The 24,707-nt window shown below is 42.2% G+C and overlaps 2 protein-coding genes across 2 annotated transcripts; one reads left to right on the plus strand and one right to left on the minus strand.

Annotated features, from left to right (window-relative positions):
• Positions 1-10,854: 10,854 nt before the first annotated feature.
• LOC133717235 (uncharacterized) lies at positions 10,855-16,250 on the plus strand. Its single transcript, XM_062143912.1, has 10 exons — positions 10,855-11,218; positions 11,424-11,529; positions 11,822-11,882; positions 11,974-12,272; positions 12,501-12,640; positions 13,288-13,362; positions 13,894-13,984; positions 14,610-14,804; positions 15,296-15,340; positions 15,839-16,250. Exons 1-10 carry the CDS (start codon positions 11,018-11,020, stop codon positions 15,922-15,924), a joined length of 1,299 nt encoding a protein of 432 aa, XP_061999896.1. The 5' UTR covers positions 10,855-11,017; the 3' UTR covers positions 15,925-16,250.
• A 314-nt stretch (positions 16,251-16,564) lies between these two features.
• On the minus strand, positions 16,565-18,283 carry LOC133718723 (methylsterol monooxygenase 1-1-like). The gene is made up of 5 exons (XM_062145590.1): positions 17,946-18,283; positions 17,477-17,799; positions 17,096-17,243; positions 16,952-16,984; positions 16,565-16,851 (listed from the first exon to the last, which is right to left on the minus strand). The coding sequence occupies exons 1-5, from the start codon at positions 18,273-18,275 to the stop codon at positions 16,768-16,770; spliced, it is 918 nt and encodes a 305-aa protein (XP_062001574.1). The 5' UTR covers positions 18,276-18,283; the 3' UTR covers positions 16,565-16,767.
• Between the last annotated feature and the right edge of the window lie 6,424 nt (positions 18,284-24,707).

Below are 24,707 nucleotides of genomic sequence, written 5' to 3' on the forward strand. Positions count from 1 at the left end.
CGGTCCCTTGAGCAGTCCCTTCCTGAAGGCCGCTGACACCATCGTTTTGTCTAGGTCACGGCACTGAGATGCTGCCGCCCGCCACCTTGTGACGAAGGCCTTCAGTGACTCGTCCTCCCCCTGCTTGACGCTGAACAGCTGACTTGTGTTGTGATGACCAGCGGATAATAAGATGAACCGGGAGAGGAAAGCATGGGATAGTGCATTGAATGAACTGACAGACCCCGGCGGACACTCAAAGAACCAGTTCATTGCCTCGCCATCCAATGTTTCGCTGAACAAGTGGCACAAGGTGGCGTCGTCGAACCCCTTGTTGTTGGTGACCTTCTTGAAGGTGTCCATGTGGACGAAGGGATCAGACATTCCACCGTAATGCGCCATCTTTGGGGTTTTTGCATATGCCGGTCTGACAGCCTGCATAATGGCAGCGGTGAAGGGCCCGGGTCTGGAAGCGAAGAGCGGATTCTGAGTTGGCGCTGGGACGCCCGACTCTGCCCGGATCAACCTCTGCTCCAGCTGGTGCATTCTTTCCAATATCTGGGCAGTTGCATCGTTGGTGGAATCAGCCTGAACAACCCGCTGGGACAGCCTGCGCCTTGGCACAGGCGGAATATTCTCGGTCCTTGCCCTAGCCTCCGAGTGGTTGGTGTGCGGGAGTGATTCCGCCTCTTGTTCTAACATGGGTTGGGGTATGGGCGGTGGTCCCATTCCCAATAACTCGGGTGGGTTCAGCGGTACCTGCATCTGTATGACCGGCCCCGGTCCCAACGTTCCGGTGCCGGGTCGGCTATGCCTGGTGCTATGTGACTGCTCGCTCTGTGCTGGGCGGGCGGTGGCCTCCAGCGTCTTTTTTAATTCCTCGAAACGTGTCATGAGCGTAGCCACCTGCCGCTGGGCTTCAGCCTTTTCCTTGCGCTCCGCCTCATGTTCCTTGTTTGCCTTGTGAAGATCCGCCAGTGCTAGCTCGTACATAGTGACGAGATCTTGGCCCGGCGGGCGGCTGCTGCCCGGATTTGCCTCACCGCCGGGGTTGGCCGGGGTTGTGAATAGTGCGCGGTTAACGCCTACTGCTGGGTCGGGAGGTTGGGGGACGGCGGGATGGTCTGCCTGCTCTTCAGCATTTCCCCCGCTACCGTTAGTCATGGTAATTGTGGTGGGATGGCCTTTTGTTCAAGGATTCCCACAGACGGCGCCAATGTTAATGTCTAAAAGTTCGGCGGTAGCTGAACCTTTGTTAACGCTGATCCGGTGGGCGGATCGATACTTGTGACGTTCTCAAAGCCTCCGCTACCTGTCAAGTAAAATACAAAGGGCGTCAGAGGGAGACCGCGTTGGGCGGTCTTCCACTCTCCGATGCCTAAGTTAGTCAATGTATTTATGTTGACAAAGTAACAGTAGGTAAGTATTGAATGCGTAATTAATGAGGAGAGAGGAGAGGACCTTTTATAGGTGATGAAGAGGTTGATCTGCTCTTTGTTTTCGATGTGGGACTGATATGCTTCAGTTCCCAGTTTCAGAAGCTTCTGATGCCATCTTGGCGCGGCGCGTGGCGGCGCGTCGGCGGCGATGTGGAGGTGGTCCGACGTTGGGGCTGTAGCCCGCCTGGCGGTGTGTCTGCATGTCATTCCTTTGGTTGGAATTAGTAACTTTGGCGGTAGAATGAGCGTAGCCCATTAGAGCTAATTATGCTTGCAAATGTACATGTATGTACAAGCAATGACAAAATGGTTTGATGCCCTTTCTTGAATCTTGAAGTCTTTATCCAGGACCCATACTCTTTGAAAGAAACGCTTCAGATCGTTCAGAGAGACTGGTTTCTTCACAAGAGGACGTGCCAACAGAAAGGATTGCTTGGCTTGTCGTTGGATTCCGTCAGAGGTTTGTGAGACATCCACCACATCACAGCTAGCAAGCGCCAACAATGCAACAAAGGAAGATGTCACAACGTCGATGTTGGACATATTGCCAAAAACTAGGATTGAAGAGCGACGTACGTCTCTTTGTTTGCTAGGGTTGGCGGCTGCGCACAGAGCACTGCCTTTAGGGTTTTTCATTTTGTCATAAAAAAAAAAAAAAAATAATAATAATAAAAAACATATGTTGCTTCGGGTGATGATTCCAGTGAAATCGGTAATTTTCTCTAATTATGACTAGGGAAAGTGGTTTATGGATAAAGAGTTGCTCATATTTGTTTGCTAGGAAGTTATGTTTTGTTGGTACCACAATTATGTAGTGGGATGGTTGATAATTTTTCTGTAGAAGACATGAAGTTATTTTTGTTTGTATGTTGGCTAAAAAAAACAATTCAAAATAAATTTGTAATAAATAGAATTTGCTTAGATAAAGTTCCGAATTTTCTTGCCAGTTATCTCATTTTGAAAACATGTAAAACTCAAACAAATAATATTAACAAAAAAAAAAAAAAATTCTCAAAGCGTCAAAACCCTAGCTGCCTAAAACTAGAGTAGTTTTCTGCCGTCTGGGCCAACCCCTGGCCTTCCTAATGTTGTGTAGCTTATTGCCGGACGGGAGTTTTAATACTAGTGCTCTAGGGGTCTTGGAAGGGAGGGCTGCAATTGAAGCTTGATGGAATTGTTCAGCATCGGGCTCTGGTGCGAATTCTATGGCACTGGGTCGCCGTCACAACCTCTAGAATGCTCGGTCTTCATCGTTCAATAGTGTATGAGGTTTGGCGGCGAAGGCGCAGGGCCTAGTTGGCGTTGGCAGTAGCGAGGTCCTGGATTGGTGGGGTTGTGCGGCTGTGCGTGAGATGACCTGCGTAGAGGAGACGTTGCTGAGCCTGAGGTTTGGGCTAATTTTATTAAGTTTCGGGCTTGGACTTTCTTTATGGGTTTCCACTGGGCTACTAGTAGACCTGTAAATGGACCGGATTTTGATCCGGACCCGCTCCAGATCCGTGACTATTGGACGGGTTTGGATCAAAAGTTTTGATCCGTTGATCCGTTAATGATCCGAATCCGTTAACCCATTTATTTAACGAATCAAATACGGATCTAGGTCGATCCGATCCGTTAATGATCCGGCCCGTTTTTGTAATAATAAAATATTATTATTTTATTAATATATTATTATTTTTTTAAAATATAAAATATAAAATATGAAGAATTTCTAATACAAATTTTTTGCAGAAATCTAAGGGACAGTCTATCATCCAAGATTCCAAGAAGCATTAAGAATTTTGATATGTAATTCTACTTTTGGTGATACTTTTCATGTTGTTTTAATATTTTATTAATATCTTATGAGGTATCATGATATAAATTTAATATTACTATTTAAAATTTTTAAATATTTGAAATTATAACGGGTCGGATTAGCGGATGGGGTATCCGTTAACCCGGTGGATACGGATTTGGATCGAGTTATCAACGATCCGCCGGGTTAACGGAGCGGGTTTGGATCGAATTTTTTTTTAAGTAAACGGATTTGGATTTAGGTCGATCCGATCCAAATCCGGTCCATTTACAGGTCTAGCTACTAGGTCTAATTATTTAGATTTTTTCATTCTTTCTTTTAATTCCCTTTGTTTAGGGAGCTCTATATTATTAGCTTTGTGTTGTAGAGAAACTGAAATTGAGAGGAATTTGCTGTGTATTCTCATTGATAATAGGGGCCTCTTTATATAGAGGATTACAATGCATAGAATCTCAATCATATAAGGAAAGTAATCTTACATTAAATAGGAATCTAGATCCTTTTAATTTAACCCTATTACCACTAGGTCAAGTAACCTAGAGTTTGGGCCAGACACATAATCGGGATTTCCTTGAACACTCCCCCTTGTGTCGTCCAAACGTGGTGCTTCTCTCGTTGCCTCATTAAAAACATTGCCGGGTAACAAAAACCCAGTGGGACAAAAATAACCTCGGTCGAAGGGGAAAAAGAGCACAACACACCCTTCACGTTTCGAGACCATACATGTAGACATCTCCCCCTGATGTCTGCATCTCCCCCTGATGACTACGGTCATGGGAGTTCGAATAACTTCCGTAAACGATGTTACCAACATGTTTCTTGAAAGTGGAATTTAGGCAATGACTTAGTGAGCAAGTCTGCCACACTATCCTCAAATCGAACCTAGTTCATTTTGATCTTGAGGAGAGTCTGTTGTTGCTGATTAAGCTTGGTGTTGTCGCTTTGATGTAGCCTTGCTTCATTTGTGCAAAACAAGCTGCATTATCCTAAATGCTCGTAGGCTCATCTATGGTAGACTTCAAACCATAATTGTTCGAACATGCGTAATTATGGATCCAATCCATATACATTCACGAATCTCTTCGTGAAGAGCAATAGTCTCTGCATGGTCCGAAGATATAGCGACTAGGGTCTATTCTGTAGACCTCCAAGATATCGCAGTCTTTACCCATGGTGAACACTTAACCAGATTGGGAATGACCTTTGTGTGGGTCAGAGAGATACCCAGCATCAGCAAAACCTTCCAAAACGCTAACTTCGTTTTGGGATGGGGAGAGGGGACGCAGGCCAGTGTTGGCGGCGTTCCTGGTATGTGATGGGTCCGAATCCATCATCTCTCTGTAGGGATAGAACAAGCCCATATCAATCGTACATCTCAAGTATCGAAAGATATCTTTTACACCAATCCAATGGCGTCGCGTTGGCGCAGAGCTATATCTAGCTAACAAGTTCACAATATATGAGATGTCCGGTCTTGTGCATGGAGCTAAGTACAATAATGCGCATATTGTACTTAACTAGGGCATTTCTGCCCCTAGCGCATCTTCGTCATCATCCTTTGAACGAAGAGGATCCTTTTCAGGATCAAGACTACGGACGATCATGGGGGTGCTTGAAGGTTTGACCTTGTCAAAATGCCTAAGCATCTATCAACACGATGCTCAAGTTCCAAACCGAGACATAATCGTGTTCTCCCAAAATCCTTCATCTCAAACTCGGATTTCTAGTGTTCAGCGGTTTCCCTTAACTCTTTAAGGGCTTCTAATGAAGATCATGTCCAACATGAACCGCGATAGAATCCGAAACTTGTTATGGAAACGCGTGGGCATATCCCTTCCCAATCAAGTAGTCACTTTAGTGAGCGTTTCAACCTCTTTGTAAACGCGCTCCGTGGTCTAGAGCCACTTGACTTGGGTAAATGAAGTTCACCATGAACCTTCATGTATATTCCGTATCTAGATCCCCATAGAGATACGTAGTGACCACATTTGTAAGCTGCATGTTCAGTTATTCGGAAACTACCAAACTGACAAGGTAGTGGAGTGCAATGACATCCATTACGAGAGAATATGTCTCATCGTAGTCGATTCCAGGGCGTTTTGTGAGAAGCCTTGCGCCATAAGGCGAGATTGCCATCTCTTTTTCTCATCACGCTTTCTAACGAAGACCCATTAGTCAACAGGTTTTATGTTAGGAGGTGTTGACATCACTAGCTCAAAAACCTTCCTCTTCGTTAGAGAATCCAACTTAACCTGGATCGCATCTTTCCATTTAGGCCAAATCTCTCTACGTTGGCATTCATTCATCAACGGAGCGTGGTTCGATATCATCGGACTCAACAAACTCATGCGCAACGAAATGCGTGACTACATCATCAATTATGATGGAGTTTTTATCCCACGTCTCATGTACACTAGTGTAAGTTTCATAGAGCTCTATATTCTCAGGAATAGGGTTCTAACGTTGAGGCGTCCCCCAACGATAACCATAACCCGGAAGATTCTCATGAGACGGATTATGAGTGTCGATGATCAAAGGATTGGAATGTGCCAAAGTATCCTTCGAATCCACGGGCCTCCCATGCATCCTAGTTGGGGCCATGGCCTGTAACGCCAGAGTGCCACTCTCTATGGCGTTGGCGCCATGCCTACCTCTGTGTAGGGTGGCGCTACGTCCTCTCGTAGGGACGTCCATCATTGCAGGCATGTTTGCAGCATATTTGTGTGATCTCGTCACTTTAGTAGGGATCGAGATGAGACATAGTGGGGACAGGCCACGACAATTCATGTCGTTCCTGCTGAACATCTGTGTTCTTATCTCCCCCTAACGACGGGAAGACTGTCTCATCAAAGTGACATCCGCAAATCTAGCGGTAAGGAGATCGCCATGCAAGGGCATTAAGTGGCGGACGATTGTTGGAGTCTCAAATCCAACTGAGTTGCTCATTCGTCTGTAAGGACCCATTATAAAGCGCTGTGGCGGCGCAATTGGCACATAAATGGCACACTCAAATATGCGTAAGTACGATATTTGTACCCAGTCACTAGCTGTAACGCAGAGGTAGATTGAGTGGCGGTGGGTCGTAGACGAATTAGCATTGCTGCATGCGATATTGCATCACCCCATGCGGATAAGGAGATTGGGGCGCAGTTCCAATGTCCTGACTACCATCGTAGTCGTTTCTGCGAGACCATTTGGGTTTGTACATGAGAATATGATATCCAACATCAGTCCCATGGCAATATCCATCGAAAGTCTTCGATGTAAACTCTCTAGCATCGTCAAGTCCAAGTGACGGAATAGGATGATCCGGGGAGTGAGCCCGTTGTCATATGATATTTGCTAGGAGTGTAGCATAAGTAGCATTACAGGTGGACAATGGCACAACACGAGACCAGCGTGTTTGCATATCAACCAACATCATGAGATATTTAAACGTCCGTAAGTTGGTGGAATCAGTCCACAGAATCCCTACGGATTCTATGTAGGAACATAATGAGTATTTTCATATCCTTTGCATAGGACGGTCTCAGCCCTAATTTTCCTAAGGAAATGGCTTTGTAAAATGAGCGAGAGGCATTAGAAGCAACCAATGAGGGTTTTGGTTGGGCCTGAGCGTTAGAAACGCATTTTGAAGCGAAGTTTGTGACTACATCACCCATCATGGTGTCAAGACCATGGGAAGTGGCATCCATGGCGTTATAACCATGGGGATTGACATCCATGGCGTCATGGCCATGGGTAGCGCCATATATGGCGTTGTCACAAGGGACTTGGGCGGCCATATGGTGCCCCAAGACAGCTGCAGCGCCAGATGCTGCAATTGTTGCGGTCTTGCTAAGTCCAGGAACCAATTTTTGATTCTTGCTTCATTTCGCTCGAGGGTGTCCATGTGAAGTCTTTATTAGACGAATCATCATATCATGACCAGGGTGACTTATCCTGTCGAGACAAAGCCAATATGTGTCTAAATCCAAGAGATCTTCTCTCATAACTTTATTGGATTTAATGGCTCGAATAGTGACATAGAGTCCACTAGAGAGACACATAAACTTCTCTAAGATGCGCCATCGTTCGCAATCATTAGAGGCATTGCAAAGGAACTCATTTCTGTTCTCTACATGCGTTTTCGCATGGAATCCGTTGGCTATCCATAGGTGCGAGTTGCCCTAGGAGCGTAGAGAGTGTCTGTGACATTAATCAAGGTGCCATTTGGCAAAGAGAACTTGGGCTATTCCATGTCCTTGAATTAATACTGATGGCCCAGCCATCGTAGTCACAAGGTAACATTCTCATGAATCAAAATGGAGTCATAATGAAAAGAACTCAAAATTTTATTCATAAGCCAACGGAGTACATCATTGTCTCTTAACCATTAGGAGAATCTAATCCAAATGCTTAGCTAATGCAAAACAATGGTAGTCGTCTAACATCTTTCGGTAATTCCAACGCAAATGTGACCAGGTGAGTAGGGAGATGTCGGTGGAGCAAAAGCTCGCTTAATTACCACTTATCTCAAAACCTTCCTAGACATCACATTTACATTGAGTACGCCTACTTTGAAGAAAGACTAAACCATAGGCATCTACTACAAAAATAATATGGCAATTGCCTACATCTCTTGGAAAATAAAGACTTAAACAGAATTGGCGATCTATTGATCCCAGCCAGATTCGTAGTCTTCAACCCTTCACTCTAGATCATCTTCTTGATCTTCTTGTTCTACATAGTGAGCTTCTATTGCTTCACAAATATGCTTTGTAGGTGGTGACAAGTTCTTCACGAGCTCTACAAATGTGTGCCCAATGATCAGACACTCCACATTGAGAACATACATCTCTTTGCTCAAACTCCATTGATTGAGGCGCTTTGAAAGCGTCATTTAGATGGCTCTTAGTGTTGGTGGCGCCACCAACATGGCCAGAGGCGTTGCCTCCCTCTCTCTTTCCACGTTGACCTCTTCGGTTTCGTGTTCGCCTATATTGGCGGTTACCTTCCCAAGTAGAGCGATTATATGGACCAGAACGTCCAGAAGTATCCCTAAGGTTAGGGTTTCGCTCTTGGCGCCTTCTCTTAGGGGCGCAACTATAATTGGATTCCGGAATATGCTCTGTTCCCACGGATCTCGAATTATAGTTCTTCACAAGGATGTTGTCAGACTTTTCAGTGACATTCATAGCTCCAATGAGCTCATGAAACCTTGTGATCCGTCCTGCAGTAACATCAATTCGATAGTTCTTAGCAACCATCAATGCAGAAACGGGGAAGGTAGAGAGAGTCTTCTCAATCAACATCGCATTTGTGATCTCTTTACCACAGAATTCCATTAAGGATTTAATGCGAAGTGCTTCTGAGTTGTAGTCAAGAACTGACTTGAAATCATAGGAGCGGAGGCTATGCCATCTCACTTCTAGGTCAGGAAGCAAGGAAGGAGTCACAGACGTTGCCAAATCTTTCTTTGAGTGAGACCCATAGCCTTCTGGGGTCTTCTTCATTCATACACTCGTACTGGAGCGAATCATCCATATGACGAGTCATTAGGATGATGGCTTTCGCCTTATTTGCCTCTAAGGCTGCTCTATTTGCTTCCAAAGCTTGAGCTTGCTCAACAGTTAGCACGTCCTAGCTAGGCTCGAGAATCGTATCCAGGATTCCATCGGCCTTGAGATGCTGGCGGACATCACGAACCCACCTGTGATATTCAGAGCCAGTTGTTCCCAATGGAGTAAAGTCCAATTTGTTCAGGTTACTCATCCTGAAAGAGAACAAGAAATTAGGGTTAGTTTCGGAGCGTGAAAGGCTACCACGAAAACATATAAAATTTCTGAGCGTAGTCGCTTCCAAGAAATTAGGAATTTCCGAGCGTAGTCGCTTCCAAGAAATTAGGGATTTTCTGAGCATAGTCGCTTCCAAGAAAATCCGATTCCAAGAGGGGTTTTGGATTAGATCGAAACAATGATGTATGTGGTCGATCGTTTTTCTTCTCAACAAACTCTAAGTTTGGAGGACTCTACAAGCTCCAAGCTTGGAGTGAGCACGAACCCCCACAGTTCGGCTTTTGGTCTCCCCTATGAAGAAGAAAGGGGGGTAGAAGAAGGGAGATTGAAAGTCCCCGAGAAAAGAAGAGAAATTGAATTTAAAAACTCTAAAAAAACGGGAACGTTTAGTAAAAAATACCTCGAAATAAGTCGCCGGAAAAAGTGGTCGGAAAAATCGCCGGAAAGTTGCGGGAAATGGCCGGAAGTCGGCCGGAAAAGTCGCCGGAAAATGGTTGACGGCGTTGACCAGAGGGTTGACCGGCGTTGACCTGGGGTGCTGACGTGGCGGTCGGTTGCTGACGTGGCACTCTGACGCTGACGTGGGCTGCTGACTGGACGCTTGCGTGGGCGCTGACGTGGCAGGCTGACGTCAGTGGGCTTTTGGGCCTGTTTCTTTGCTTCTTGGGCTCGGCTGCTCCTTCTGCCTTTGGGCCTGGCTTCGTCTGCTGGGCTGGGCGAGGTTGACTGAGGCAGGCGGTGGTTCAGTGGTGCAGTGCCTTGAGGCGGCCGGTTCAGGCAGTAATCGGCCGGTTCCGGTGACGATTTTTTGGCTCCGGCAATCTGGGATTAGGCTGCAGCCTCTGGTGGAGTATGGCAGCAAGGGGCAGGAAGGAAGGCTTCGAACCAGGCAGAGAGACTTTCGGTGTTTCCGGGGGCCGGTTTGGGTATTTTCCGACCGGTTCTGGGGGAAGCGCCGCCGGTTCTGAGCTCCTGGAGTTGAGATCTTCAAGGTGGGCTGCGGTGGTCTCTGGGATTTGAAGGCTACGAAATTATGGTTTCAGGGTTAGGGCTCGTGCTGATAACGTGTTGTAGAGAAACTGAAATTGAGAGGAATTTGCTGTGTATTCTCATTGATAATAGGGGCCTCTTTATATAGAGGATTACAATGCATAGAATCTCAATCATATAAGGAAAGTAATCTTACATTGAATAGGAATCTAGATCCTTTTAATTTAACCCTATTACCACTAGGTCAAGTAACCTAGAGTTTGGGCCAGACACATAATCGGGATTTCCTTGAACACTTTGTCTATTTTTAATAATTCTCTATTTTTTAGGGACCTATGCACTTTTATGTGTTTCGAGCGAATTTTTTGGAGTAGTAGAAGGAGAATTCATGCTATTTCGATGTATTTGATGTCTAATGAGTGAACCTAGTTCTATGTACCACCATGGGTACTAACACATCTTCTTGTCTATCTTTATATGACAGCGGAAGTGTATGTAATCGTCATTCTGGTTTTTTTTTTTTAGTAAGGAATTGCATATTATATTAAGAAAGTTAGATACAAACATAAGTAGTCAGTACATCGGAGAGCCATTGTGGCCCTTCCTCAACCCAAACTTGAAATGCAGGAAACAAAATCGCTTTCTTAGTTAACATATGCGCTGCCTGATTACATTTCCTAGAGCAATATGTACAAACAAATGAATTGAAGAGGTGAAACATAATTTTAACCTCTTCTAGAAGACAACAAATCAACAGACAAATCAACGTCATTATGGCTTAAAATAAATGATATTGCTGCCTTATTGGGTTTGATTCCAAAAATAAAAAAAAAAGAAGATAAACCCTCAATTTAATTTCTTTCTTTAGATAAACAATTCTATTCCAAAGTTCAAAACCCCGTCAGGCATCTGTCCGCATTTCACATCAATTCTCAACTATCCAGACCTCCCTCCCATTTTCCCCAGAACTGATTCCGATCACCGTCAACCACATCCAAACCCTCACACCCCAATCCAATCCTCACCGTTCACCAATGGATCCGGTTCTTCCAATCGCGGTCCTCTCCGTCCTCATCGGCGCCGTCATTGCCCTCGCCTTCTTCGGCAGCTACTTCCGCAAGCGGAGCTCCGAAGTCGAGTCCATTTCCAAACCGGAGCTCCACGCCGATCAGAAAAAGCAACCGGCCAAGCCCGCCCAGAATAAGAAGTCCCACCCCAAGCCTCACTCTGATAAGGTAACGCCAACTGAATCGCTTCACTTTTGAATTGAATTATGAGAAAACGGAGAGGAATTGTGTAACTTATCGCTTTCTTGAGTTGCATGTTAGTGTGTGTTTCTTCATCTCTCATTGTTGTTGATGATCGAAGTTGCTAACTCTTTCGGTTTCGAATTGTGATGTATTTTGTTGTGATATTAATGTTTTCGATGCCGAAATGTAGGATCACAACAAGAAGCACCATCCGTTGGATGTGAATACGTTGAAAGGTCATGGAGATTCCGTTGATGGACTGTGTTTTTCTCCTGATGGACGGAGTTTGGCTACAGGTAATGGTGTTCATTTCGCTAAATGAGCTTAATGCTGTTAGACTGAAGTATAGACAATGCTGTTTTCGGATGGTTTTGATTCTGTGTATTCGTTTAGTAGCAGTTGTCATCAAGACAGTTTATCTCACTTGATCTGTTACATTTTTCTGATTGTTAATAAATAAAAAGTGGATCTACCTGCCATTAAGAATGTGTTACGTCCTGCTGGTGTTACGTGTGTTTATACACTACTTTGATTTTGATATTTCTTATGCTTATATCTCATATCCCCATTATTCATGATTTACTACAGCTTGTGCGGATGGAGTGGTCAGGGTATTCAAGTTGGATGATGCTTCGAGTAAAAGTTTCAAGTATGAATGTCAAGTACCTTGATGCATTACCAGTTATGCTCATGCTTTTTTGGTGCAATTCATTAATCAAATTATCAAACATTCTCAACAGATTTCTGAAAATAAATACGCCAGTTGGTGGTCCTCCAGTAGCAGTTTCATTTTCCGATGATGCATCGTCCTTAGTTGTCGCTTCCCAAAATCTGTCTGGCGCTTCTTTGTACATGTATGGTGGAGTGGAAAAACCCAAAATTTCTAATGAATCCGGTCAGCCATCCAAGGTTCCTCTCCCAGAAATAAAGTGGGAACAGCACAAAATTCATGAGAAATTAGGTATTCTCACCTTATTTGGGACCACTGCAAGTTATGGCACTGCTGATGGGAGTGCAATTATTGCTTCTTGTTCTGAAGGTACAGTCTTAACTTTTTATTGTGCATTATATATTGCATATATGATTTTTATTCAACATGATTCTAACTTGAGGTTACTTGACAACATTCAAATATGTCAATGGAAGGAATAGAAATTTGGGTTATGTAATGTCCTAATAGATGGTTGTCAGTCATTTTATGTCCTCTATTGTGGTCAGTCATTTTATGTCCTCTATTGTGGTTCTAATTATTTTTGTTGCACTTTAGGTACTGACATCATAATTTGGCATGGTAAAACTGGCAAGAACTTGGGGCATGTTGACACAAATCAGTTGAAAAACAACATGGCTGCTATATCACCAAATGGACGTTTCATTGCTGCAGCAGCTTTTACTGCAGATGTGAAGGTATCTGTCTCTAATCTATTTATTGGCTTTATGAAAGTCTACTAATATGGGGTATTTAAAGAAGTGCCAAAGAATTAGAAGTTCCCTGTTTCAAGAATTTAATTTTAGTTCTTGTTGAGGGTTTGTTCATCATGTTCTTTTATCGGTTATAGATGCAGTTCATCATTTGATTTAGTTTCTAAAAAAACGAAAGAAAAAGAATCTTTTATCATAAGAGAAGGGATACATGCTTGCTAATTGCAACAATTTTTTGCAAGTTGCATGTCATCTGACACCGATGCAATTGGGGGTGTCTGAAGTATGTGTATTCTGTAGTCCTATATATTGAACATGTGCAAATGATTCAGTAAAGTAGTAAACACCAAATGCTATATGGAAGTCTATGTGTTAAGTTGTTATGGCATCAAATGTACCAAGTACATCATGGTGAGATAGTACACAAATTTGACATCCATAGTTATTTTTGTTAGCGGCTTAGCTATTCATATAACTATAAGCTGCTCACTTTCACTTGTGTTAACTGGGTTTCATCAGTAACTTCCTGGATTCTATAATTGACTCCCATGGTTGCTTGACATAAAGAAAGGAGATGCTAAATGGAATATATTCTAATTTACTTGTTAAAATGTTATGTTTTTTCTTTGTAGGTATGGGAGATCGTATATTCAAAGGATGGATCGGTCAAGGAGGTTTCAAAAGCCATGCAACTTAAAGGGCATAAGGTTATATGTTTTTATGTTAAACTAGATGATTTTATGCATGTTTTCATAAACCCTCTCTGTAGTTTTATTAATTGTGAAAAATTCCCTGCCTCTTCATATCAGGAAGCTTGGCGGTTTTCAATTTACTATAGAACAGCATATGTTGATCTCATTCAATGGCACCAACATAGATGTTTAGATGTTTAGCATTAGCCAAATTTAATTTTTTCAATGTTTAATTTTTTTTTTTATTTGATTCCTAATTCTTCAGTGAAGTGGTTTATATATATATATATATTTTTTTTTTTTAAGGTTACAATTATGAAGCCAGTTGCAGGCTAACATGAGTGCTATAGTACATGTGTTTACTGTACATAGTCTCCTGCTCTTCTCCACACCCTCACATAAGGGAGTGCAAGAAGTTAACTTTCGGTTGCAAAAACCAATTCCATCTTTTTCAATCTATATACAATTGAATCTGTTTTTGCTGTGACAATTTGATTTTGATTCTTTTATCAGAAAATATCTTAAATTCATCTGGTTGCTTTGCAGAGTGCAGTGACTTGGTTATGCTTTACTCCAGACTCGGAACAAATTATCACAGCTTCAAAAGATGGTTCGATAAGAATTTGGAATATCAATGGTATGTATCAACAAAATAACGTTTATGTCTGTACTTTCATCTTTTGGTATGCAGCTATTGTAAAAGAACTCCTTTGTCCCCACCCTTGATGCACAAACATGCACCTATGTAATGTCTGTTTGACACATGGAGTACTTATTAACTGGCTCGTGTTAGTACAGAAAGCAATAGTAAGTGGAACAAAAATATATTAATTCCTTTTGCACAAGTCTATTTTTTCATTAAGTATGATCTTACAGTTGATTTGTAAAGTACTGAGGAAAATTTATTTCTTCAAATCCATGGATGGACTGTTTCATGTTGGGCCATAATGCACTTTTTTTGTTTGTTCCATTACAGGTCATGAATAAAGTAAACTTATCCTCAAAGGGAAACAAGTTGTAGTTGCACCTATTATAAAAGAATTTGAAATACCATCTAAGAAACAGTATGTTGTCATGTGAAACAATATATCCTAGCATTGGTGTCAGTGGTCTCTTTGGGTTTTGGGATAGCAACAATTTCCTGTTGTATCATCTGCATGGCTCATTTGAAAGTGATCAGATTTATGGTTCTTTTTTTTGTTTTTTCCTGGGTGTTGGTATTTTGGACCCCTGCACTAACTTTATTATCTGTTCTTTCAAAGTTCGATATCATATGGATGAGGATCCAAAAACTCTCAAGGTGTTTCCTATTCCACTTGGTGGTGCTAGCCCCCACTATGATCGTCTTAGTTTATCTCCTGATGGAAAAATCTTGGCGGCAACCCATGGTTCAACATTGCAGTGGTTATGCGTTGAAACTGGAGAGGTTTTGGACACGGCTGACAAAGCCCATGAAGGTATGGTAGAGGGTCAGATTTTCTTTTTCTTCATATCCTTTCTGTACACCTTAATGGTTTTTTAATACTATAATAGATAATTTACGATTAAAAGTTGGCTTAAGTTTTCTTCACCACATCTATGATGGTTCCTGTGGCATTGTAATGTCATTGTCATCCATATTCCGTAGATACATGAACTCAATTCTCGACTAAGAATAATCTGATCATTTACATTTAATGTTTGATTTGAGCGCAAGATGATCATAACTAACCAACTGCATAACCAACATCTCTGTTTTAACAAGTACTATATGCTTGGGTGAGCAAGACATATGTTATATAGATGTTGAAGCTTTAAGTTGATCTATTTTGGGTGAGCAAGACATATGTTATATGAGGGGCAATGATTTCTTTTTATTCGAATTATTATTTATGATTTATGCTGCTTTGAAATGTTAACCTGTAATAGTCTCCCTGGAATCTTCTTTAATCCCTATCTTTTCGTGCAGATTTTATCACATGCATTGCATGGGCACCACAGGCTATGCCAATGGGTAAATCATTTCCCTTGAATATTTTGTTGTTGTCTTCTTATTAGGAGTATTTGTCATTTAATTGGACAGACTGCACATACAAGATGCCTTTTACAACTCTTCTGTTGATTTAGCACAACGAAAGCATAATAAAATGCCTTTTTAGAGAACCCTAGGAGTGAGGTCTGGCCAACCTGGTTAACTTTTCCTTAATGAAACCCAGGTGCATCTATGCACCCTATCCTTTAGTGTACTCCATCAGTTGTATTCCATTGGGCACAATTTAATGTCTAATTAAAAAACCTGCCAATGGATTGCATTTGACAAATGTCATTTGACTTGGACAGTCCAATTAGTTGTGTGACAAATCAAAACTATCCCACTAGATGCAATTGCCTTGAAGTTGCCCCTGGTTAAACATAATCAGGAGCTATCTTCTCCACATCTTTTTGCCACATGTCCGCAGTTCATTGTTACTTTTTGACTGTTAGTTAACATTGTGTCTTCCTTCCTTTGTAGGTGATAAGAAAGTATTAATTTTGGCAACAGCAAGTGTAGATAAAAAGGTTAAATTCTGGGCTGCTCCATCCCTCAATGCATCGTAAAGGAACCTCGTAGGTGTGTACTGAGCTAATGCAGGGCACGGAGAGATCAATGTGCACTAGAGACGCTTCACAAGTTCTATAGGCCCAGGCTAATAGGTCTAACAACTTCATCGAAGCTATCAAACACACAGCTGAGAAGGCAGACCTTAGTGTGGAACTTGTTAGATTTCACAAGATACTTGAGCTACTTGAGAGAGTTTCTACAGATATCAGGTGTTTTTGGTAAACATAAATGTTGCACAGGGAATTGACTCAAACTGTTTGGTTGAATTTCCATGTTTTTGTATAAACTGCAGTTACATTAGGCTCTGGTTTCTTTACTTTTCCAGCAGAGATCCAATACTGACACCACTCGAACAAAGAACTACATGTTACCTACTTATTTAATGCTTCTGCTTATCATAGGCAAATTAACAAAAACTAACCTAGTTTATTCCAGTTTACTGCACAGAAATTTCTGTTTTCCTTTATTACTGGCGAACAATAAATTTTTGATTTTTGATATTTATGAGTACGGATTCGTTATTACATCTATTCCTTACTTCATATGCTTGTACTATGTGCCCCAGAAATCCAAAATAGCTAAAAGCAAGCAACATTATGGTAAATGAAATATTGCTGTCCGACAGTAAAATGTTCTTAAACGTATTTTAGCTGTTTCTGTTCCATGTTTATTGTTAAATAGTACAGTAAAATGTCTGCACGAGAATTGAAAAATGACTTCTCTAAATGGAAAACTGTTCTAATTTGTAAATCATCCTCTAATCTTAAACTAGCTCCAACTTTTTGGATCCACAATGCATGTCATGATATGGTAGTCCGCGACGGAGTCCCTCAAGTCTATTACTGAGATTTCCGATCCTCGGCAGGAATGTGATACGGCTCGTCTTCTCGTCTGCCCTCATCCTCGTGTCTCAGCTTCGCCAACTAGTTAGGGAGCAAATGGTTATATTGAGTTAATAACTTTGATGCACGATGGTGTCATAAACTTGGTGAATGCATGCAAGTTTGATCATAAGGTACTTACCTTCTCAAGGGCTTGCTTCCGATACCTATACCCCTGAAGATGTATGCAATTGGTGCATTAGTGTTATTTTTCAATGTATATTATTGATTGGGAGTCTAACAAAATCCGAGTAATTAGACTAGAGTAAGCTACAGAAGGAATAACCTTGTCAGTTCCATATATGTAATCGCAATAAGTGAACACTGATGCAAAGTTGCTCTGACTTTGTTCTCCAACATAGTGATGATAGTCGTGGTAGTCTGCACCTCCATAGAATGGGATGTATTTTGAGGGACTCCAAGGGAAGTTGTACCTGACAATTTTTAGTCATTTTATGACGCCCACTTTAGCATAGCTTATAATGAGTAAAAAATTGCTTTAACTTGTAAGTTGAGTAGCAAGAGACAGCTTTCATGCTAAAACTATAGTTGTTTATAATTTAAGTTGAGCCATCTCAAATTGGGAAGTGTCTTCATATGCTTCTAATAAAACTGCAAACAAAAACACTTATACCAAACAAAGTTGAGTGGGTTTCAAAACACTTACCCGCTATGAGTCTCAATGGCTTCCATTTGTCGCAAAATGAACCATAACCAGTATGTGATAATGTGGCCGGGAACCAATGCTGGGGCGAGAAATGCAGGAATGCCGAGGATCAAAATTTCCGCCCAATGGGCATATGGTGCTGCAAGCCCAATCGGAGCAGCGAATTCATGGTGGATCCGGTGGATCTTGTCGTAGCCCCATTTTGAGTGGAGTAGTCGATGGATCCAATAATTTCCGAAATCCTCTATAATAAAATACACCATTATTTGCAAAAATACTTCCCACAAGGATGGTAATGGCAAACTCGTCCGAATCCCTATCCACTATAGTAAACACCCAACAAGATGAATAGACTGTCAAATTTCTATTTCGCTAGATCAAAACGGACAATATTTACGCACATAAAACATATATAAAACCAGCTTCCGTTCCAAAAGCTTAAGCTGTTAAGAATAGGTCAACAAATTACCTGGATGGTGGGGTATGAAATCACTTGCAGAGGGCCAACAACAAGAAGAAAGCTTCCCATGACATTCTTATAGCACTTGAACATGTTAGAGAAGGAGTCCTTCACCTTCGGTTGAATCTTGTACTTGTCCATGTTCTTGAACCAGCCGAGTCCTATGAACACGTACGGCAGAGGAGCCAAAGTGTAGAACAGCATGAGGAAGATGATGTTATGGTAGTGAAGGACGTAATCTGGTTTGTGAGCCGAGTATCGGAACCATAGCTTCTCTGCAACACTGAGAGCTCTGCCATGGGCTTCTTCTGCTTCTTGAAGGTTTTGGTAAGGCAGCATTGTGTTTGGTGTTGAACGTACAAGTGTCCATGGCTGTTGAAGCTTGAATCCTTAAACTAAATATGCATGAATTGCGCAACAGTGCTTACCTCGTGTGTTGTGGAAAGGACCACAATTGAAGCTGAGTAGTCAGCAAGAAGCTAACTAACTACTATTTTGACCCGCTAAACAATATAAGGTTGAGTGTTTTTAGATCCTTCATAGATTTCCTACAAAAGATCAAGCTTATCCAAAATGGTTTTGTTCTTTGGTTGTTATCGTTTTGATTTTACTTTTTATATATCTTCTAAACAAAACTTTTTTATCTTTAGTTTCTATTGTTATGTTAGATGATTAAGCGGTTTCATATTTGTTGTGATATAATGACATATAATTGTGTGAAAGGCTTAGACGTATAGTTAAAGTCCTCTGAACTTAATCTTTTCGCTCTAAAGTGTTGTTCATTATTGAATTTGTTGTTTAATATAGAAGCGGGTAATTGTTCTAGGGTCCTGGACTATCATATGACATTTGTCTGGGCCAATAGAATACTGACATCTATGTAGAAGAAATGCAAAAATAAAAATTAATATTATCTTAAAACATCAAATCAGCATAAAGTAAGTTTTATATATATATATATGGATCATCACATTAGTTCGGACAACCATATGCATAGTGATCCGGGACTATATAATGATTTTTCACTAGACTATTCACTAATTTTCCTATACAACAGTGGAAACGTGTAAAGTAATTAATCAAAATGAAAATATGTTAAAACAAATTTGAAAAGGTCTTGATCTTGATTATGAATGAGTGTCACAGGAAAATATCCAAAGACAATTTGTACTTTCCAATTTTGAATTTGAACATCTTTACATTTCAAACTCATGATACTATAAAATGAGTTGAATATGATACTCACTTTGCTTCGTGATTTTTCTGAAATAATGCCTCTCATCATGTGAAGCATATGCTAAAATAGTCATTCAAATTTTCAATATGTCCCTGTATATCTCTCGACCTGCTATGAACTGCGAGTTTGTGGTCATAAAATAATGAATGAGTTCAAGTAAAACCCTAATTTGTGTTTGGCCCAAACTCTAAGTTACTTGACCTAGTGGTAATATGGTTTAATTAGAAGAATCTAGAGATTATCTTTCCTTGTATGATTCAGACTCTGTGCATTGTAATCATCTATATAGAGAGGCCCCTATTATCAATGAGAATACACAGTGATTTCCTCTCAATTTCAGTTTCTCTAAAACACGTTATCAGCACGAAACCCTAACCCTGAAACCCTAAAATCGTAGCTCTCAAATCCCGAATACCTCTGCCTCCCAACTTGAAGCCCCAGACTCCAGGAACTCAGAACTGGCTGCGCCACCACCAGAACCGGCCGGAATCAACCTGAACCGGTCCTAAGAAGAATCCGTTTGGACTCCTGCCTGGTTCGCATTCTTCCCGTCCGCTTTTCACCGACATATTTTGACAGAAGCTGTAGCCCAACCCCAGAATCCCGGAACCGGCCATCAAGACCCTGAACCGACCAGTAAATCCCCTGACGTTCCTAGCCGGTCTGCATCTGCCAGATTTCTGCATATTCATCACCGAGCCCAGAAACAGACGCAACCCAGCCACAGAGACCAGCCTCAGCCCAAAAGAAAGACTCAGGCCTAGAAGCAAAGAAGCAGGCCCAGAACCGAGAAGCAGCCTGCCACGTCAGCGTTCAGTCAGGCATCCAGTCAGCACACAGTCAGCGTTCAGTCAGCCTGCCACGTCAGCACTAGACTGCCACGTCATCAGCCGGTGCCACGTCAGCAGCCCGGTCAACCTTTTTCCGGCGACTTCCAGCCACTTTTCCGTAGACTTTTTCCGGTCAACTTTCCGGCCATTTTGCGGTGACTTTTTCGGCCAAATTTTCCGACGACCTATTTCAAGGTATTTTTTACTAAACGTTCCCCTTTTTTTAGAGTTTTTTAATTCAAATTCTCTTCTTTTTCGGGGACTTGCAAACTCCCTTCTTCTACCCCCCTTTCTTCATCATAGGGGAGACCTAATTAAGCCGAACTGTGGGGGTTCGTGCTCACTGCAAGCTTGGAGCTTGTTGAGATCTCCAAACTTAGAGTTTGTAGAGAATTTATGATCGACCACTTACGTCATTGTTTCGATCTAATCCAATACCTCTTGGAATTGAATTTCTTGGAAGCGATTACGCTCAGAAATTCCTAATTTCTTGGAAGCGACTACGCTCAGAAATTTTATATGTTTTCGTGGTAGCTTTTTCCGCTCCGAAACTAACCATTTTTCTTGTTCTCTTTCAGGATGAGTAACCTGAACAAATTGGACTTTGCTCCATTTGGAACAACTGGCTCTGAGTATCACAGGTGAGTTCGTGATGTCCGCCAGCATCTCAAGGCCGATGGAATCCTAGATACGATTCTCGAGCCTAGCCAGGACGTGCTAACTGTTGAGCAAGCTCAAGCTTTGGAAGCAAATAGAGTAGCCTTAGAGGCAAATAAGGCGAAAGCCATCATCCTAATGACTAGTCATATGGATGATTCGCTCCAGTACGAGTGTTTGAATGAAGAAGACCCCAGAAGGCTGTGGGTCTCACTCGAAGAAAGACTTGGCAACGTCCATGACTCCCTGCTTCCTGACCTAGAAGTGAGATGGCATAGCCTCCGCTTCTGTGATTTCAAGTCAGTTCTTGACTACAACTCGGAAGCAATTCGCATTAAATCCTTAATGGAATTCTGTGATAAAGAGATCACAAATGCGATGTTGATTGAGAAGACTCTCTCTACCTTCCCCGTCTCTGCATTGATGGTTGCTAAGAACTATCGAATTGATGTTACTGCAGGACGGATCACAAGGTTTCATGAGCTCATTGGAGCTATGAATGTCGCTGAAAAGCATGACAACATCCTTGTGAAGAACTATAATTCGAGATCCGTGGAAATAGAGTATATTCCGGAATCCAATTATAGTCGCGCCCCTAAGAGAAGGCGCCAAGAGCGAAACCCTAACCTTAGGGATACTTCTGGACTTTCTGGTCCATATAATCGCTCTTTGGGAAGGTAATAGCCAAAATAGGCGAACACGGAACCGAAGAGGTTAACGTGGAAAGAGAGAGGGAGGCAACGCCTCTGGCCATGTTGGTGGCGCCACCAACACTAAGAGCCATCCGAATGACGCTTTCAAAGCACCTCAATCAATGGAGTTTGAGCAAAGAGAAGTATGTTCTCGATGTGGAGTGTCTGATCATTGGGCACACATTTGTAGAGCTCGTGAAGAAATTGTCACCGCCTACAAAGCATATTGTGAAGCAAGAAAAACTTACTATGTGGAACAAGAAGATGAAAAAGATGATCTAGAGTGAAGGGTTGAAGACTACAAATCTGGCTGGGATCAATAGATCGCCAATTCTGTTTAAGTCTTTATTTTTCCAAGAGATTTAATAGGCAATTGCCATATATTTTTGTAGTAAATGCCAATGGTTTGGTCTTTCTTCAAAGTAGGCTCACCCAAAGTAAGTGTGATGTCTAGGAAGGTTCTGAGATTAGTGGTACTTAAGCGAGCCTTGCTCCACCGACATCTCTCTACTCACCTGGTCACATTTATTTTGGAATTACCGAAAGAAGTTAGACGACTACCATTGTTTTGCATTAGCTAGCATTTTGGATTAAATTTTCTTTGGTCAAAGAGACAATGATGTAACTCCGTTGGCTCATGAATAAAATTTCGAGTTCTTTTCATTATGACTCCATTTTGATTCTGAGCATATGACTTTGTGACTACGATGGCTGGGCCATCAATATTAATTCAAGGACATGGAATAGCCCAAGTTCCCCTTGCCAAAAGGCACCTTTATTACTGTCGCAAAAACTCTCTACGCTTCTAGGGAAAATCGCACCTATGAGTAGCCAACGGATTTCATGCGAAAACGCATGTAGAGAACGGAAATGAGTTCCTTTGCAATACCTCTAATGATTGCGAACAAATGAGCATCTTAGAGAAGTTTATGTGTCTCTCTAGTGGACTCTATGTCAATATTCGAGCTATTAATCCAATAAAAGTTCTGAGAGAAGATCTCTTGGATTTAGACACATATTGGCTTTGTCACGACAAGATAGATCATCCTAGTCATGATATGATGATCCGTCTACTAAAGACTTCACATGGACATCATTTCTTTCGAGCGAAATGAAGCATGAATCAAAAGTTGATTTCTGGACTAAGTGTGACCGACGCAGTTGCCTAGGGCACCGCCTCGGTCCACCACCAGCCTAGGGCTGGCGCAGTCCCTATCCCTGACGCCATGGATGGCGTCCATCATGGTGATGGCGCCCTAGGTGATGCTGCAATCACCAACTTGCTTCAAATAGCGTTTCAGACGCTCAGGCCTAACCAAAATTCTCATTGGTTGCTTCTAAAGCCTCTCGCTCGTTTTACAAAGCCCGTTCCTTAGGGAAATTAGGACTGAGACCGTCCTATGCAAAGGATATGAAAATACTCATTATGTTCTTACATAGAATCCCTCCGTATGGATTCTGTGGACTAGTTCAACCAACTTGCGGAAGTTTAAATATCTCATGATGTTGGTTGACACGCAAACATGCTGGTCACGTGTTGTGCCATTATCCACTTGTAATGTTAGTTATGCTACACTCCTAGCAAATATCATATGACAACGGGCTCACTCCCCGGATCATCCTATTTCGTCAATTGGACTTGATGATGCTAGAGAGTTTACATCGAAGACATTCGATGGATACTGCAATGGGATTGATGTTGGACATCATATTCTCATGGACACACCCAAATGGTCTCGTGAAAACGACTACGATGGTAGTCAGGACATTGGTAATGCGCACCAATCTCCTTATATCCCCTTGGGGTAATGCAATATCGCATGCAGCTATGCTAATTCGTCTACGACCCACCGCCACTCAATCTACCTCTGCGTTACAGCTAGTGACTGGGTACAAGTATCGTACTTACGCATCTTTGAGTGTGCCACTAATGTGCCAATTGCGCCGCCACAGCGCTCTATGATGGGTCATTACAAACGAATGGCCAACTACGTTGGATTTGAAATTCCAACAATCGTCCGCCACTTAATGCCCTTGCTAGGCGATCTCCTTACCGCTAGATTTGCGGATGTCACTTTGATGAGACAGTCTTCCGATAGTTAGGGGAAGATAAGAACACGAATGTTCAACAGGAACGACAGAAATTGTCGTAGTCTGTCCCTACTATGTCTCATCTCGATCCCTGTTAAAGTGACGAGATCACACAAATATGCTGCAAACATGCCTACAAGGATGGACGTCCCTACGAGAGGACGTAGCGCCACCCTACACAGAGGTAGGCATGGCGCCAACGCCATAGAGAGTGACACTTTGGCGTTACAGGCCATGGCCCCAGCTAGGATGCGTGGGAGACCCCTGAGTTCGAAGGATACTTTGGCACATTCCAATCCTTTGATCATCAAGACTCAAAATTCGTCTCATGAGAATCTTCCGGATTATGGTTATCGTTGGGGGATGCCTCAACGTCAGAACCTATTCATGAGAATATAGAGCTCTATGAAAATTACACTAGTGTACATGAGACGTGGGATAGAAACTCCATCATAATGATGATGTAGCTACGCATGCGCATGAGTTTGTTGAGTCCGATGATATCGAACCACGCTCCGTTGATGAATGAATGCCAACGTAGAGAAATCTGGCCTAAATGGAAAGATGCGATCCAGGTTAAGATGGATTCTCTAACGAAGAGAAAGGTTTTCTGAGCCAGTAATGCCAACACCTCCTGACATAAAACCTATTGACTAATGGGTCTTCGTTAGAAAGCGTGAAGAGAAAAAGAGATGGCAATCTCGCCTTATGGTGCAAGGCTTCTCGCAAAAACGCCCTGGAATCTACTACGATGAGACATATTCTCTCGTAATGGATGTCAATGCACTCCACTACCCTGTCAGTTTGGTTGTTTCTGAATAACTGAACATGCAGCTTACAAATGTGGTCACTACGTATCTTTATGGGATCTAGATACGGAATGTACATGAAGGTTCATGGTGAACTTCATTTACCCAAGTCAAGAGGCTCTAGACCACGGAGCGCGTTTACAATAAGGTTGAAACGCTCACTAAGATGACTACTTGATTGGGAGGGGATATGCCCGCGCGTTTTCATAACAAGTTCCGGATTCTATCGCGGTTCATGTTGGACATGATCTTCATTGGAAGCCCTTAAAGAGTTAAGGAAAACCGCTGAACACTTGAAATCCGATTTTGAGATGAAGGATTATGGGAGAACACGATTATGTCTCGGTTTGGAACTTGAGCATCGTGTTGATAGATGCTTAGGCATTTTGACAATGTCAAGCCTTCAAGCACCCCCATGATCGTCCGTAGTCTTGATCCTGAAAATGATCCTCTTC

Source organism: Rosa rugosa, chromosome 6, assembly GCF_958449725.1.
Source record: "Rosa rugosa chromosome 6, drRosRugo1.1, whole genome shotgun sequence".
In the NCBI taxonomy this organism is placed as follows: domain Eukaryota; kingdom Viridiplantae; phylum Streptophyta; class Magnoliopsida; order Rosales; family Rosaceae; genus Rosa; species Rosa rugosa.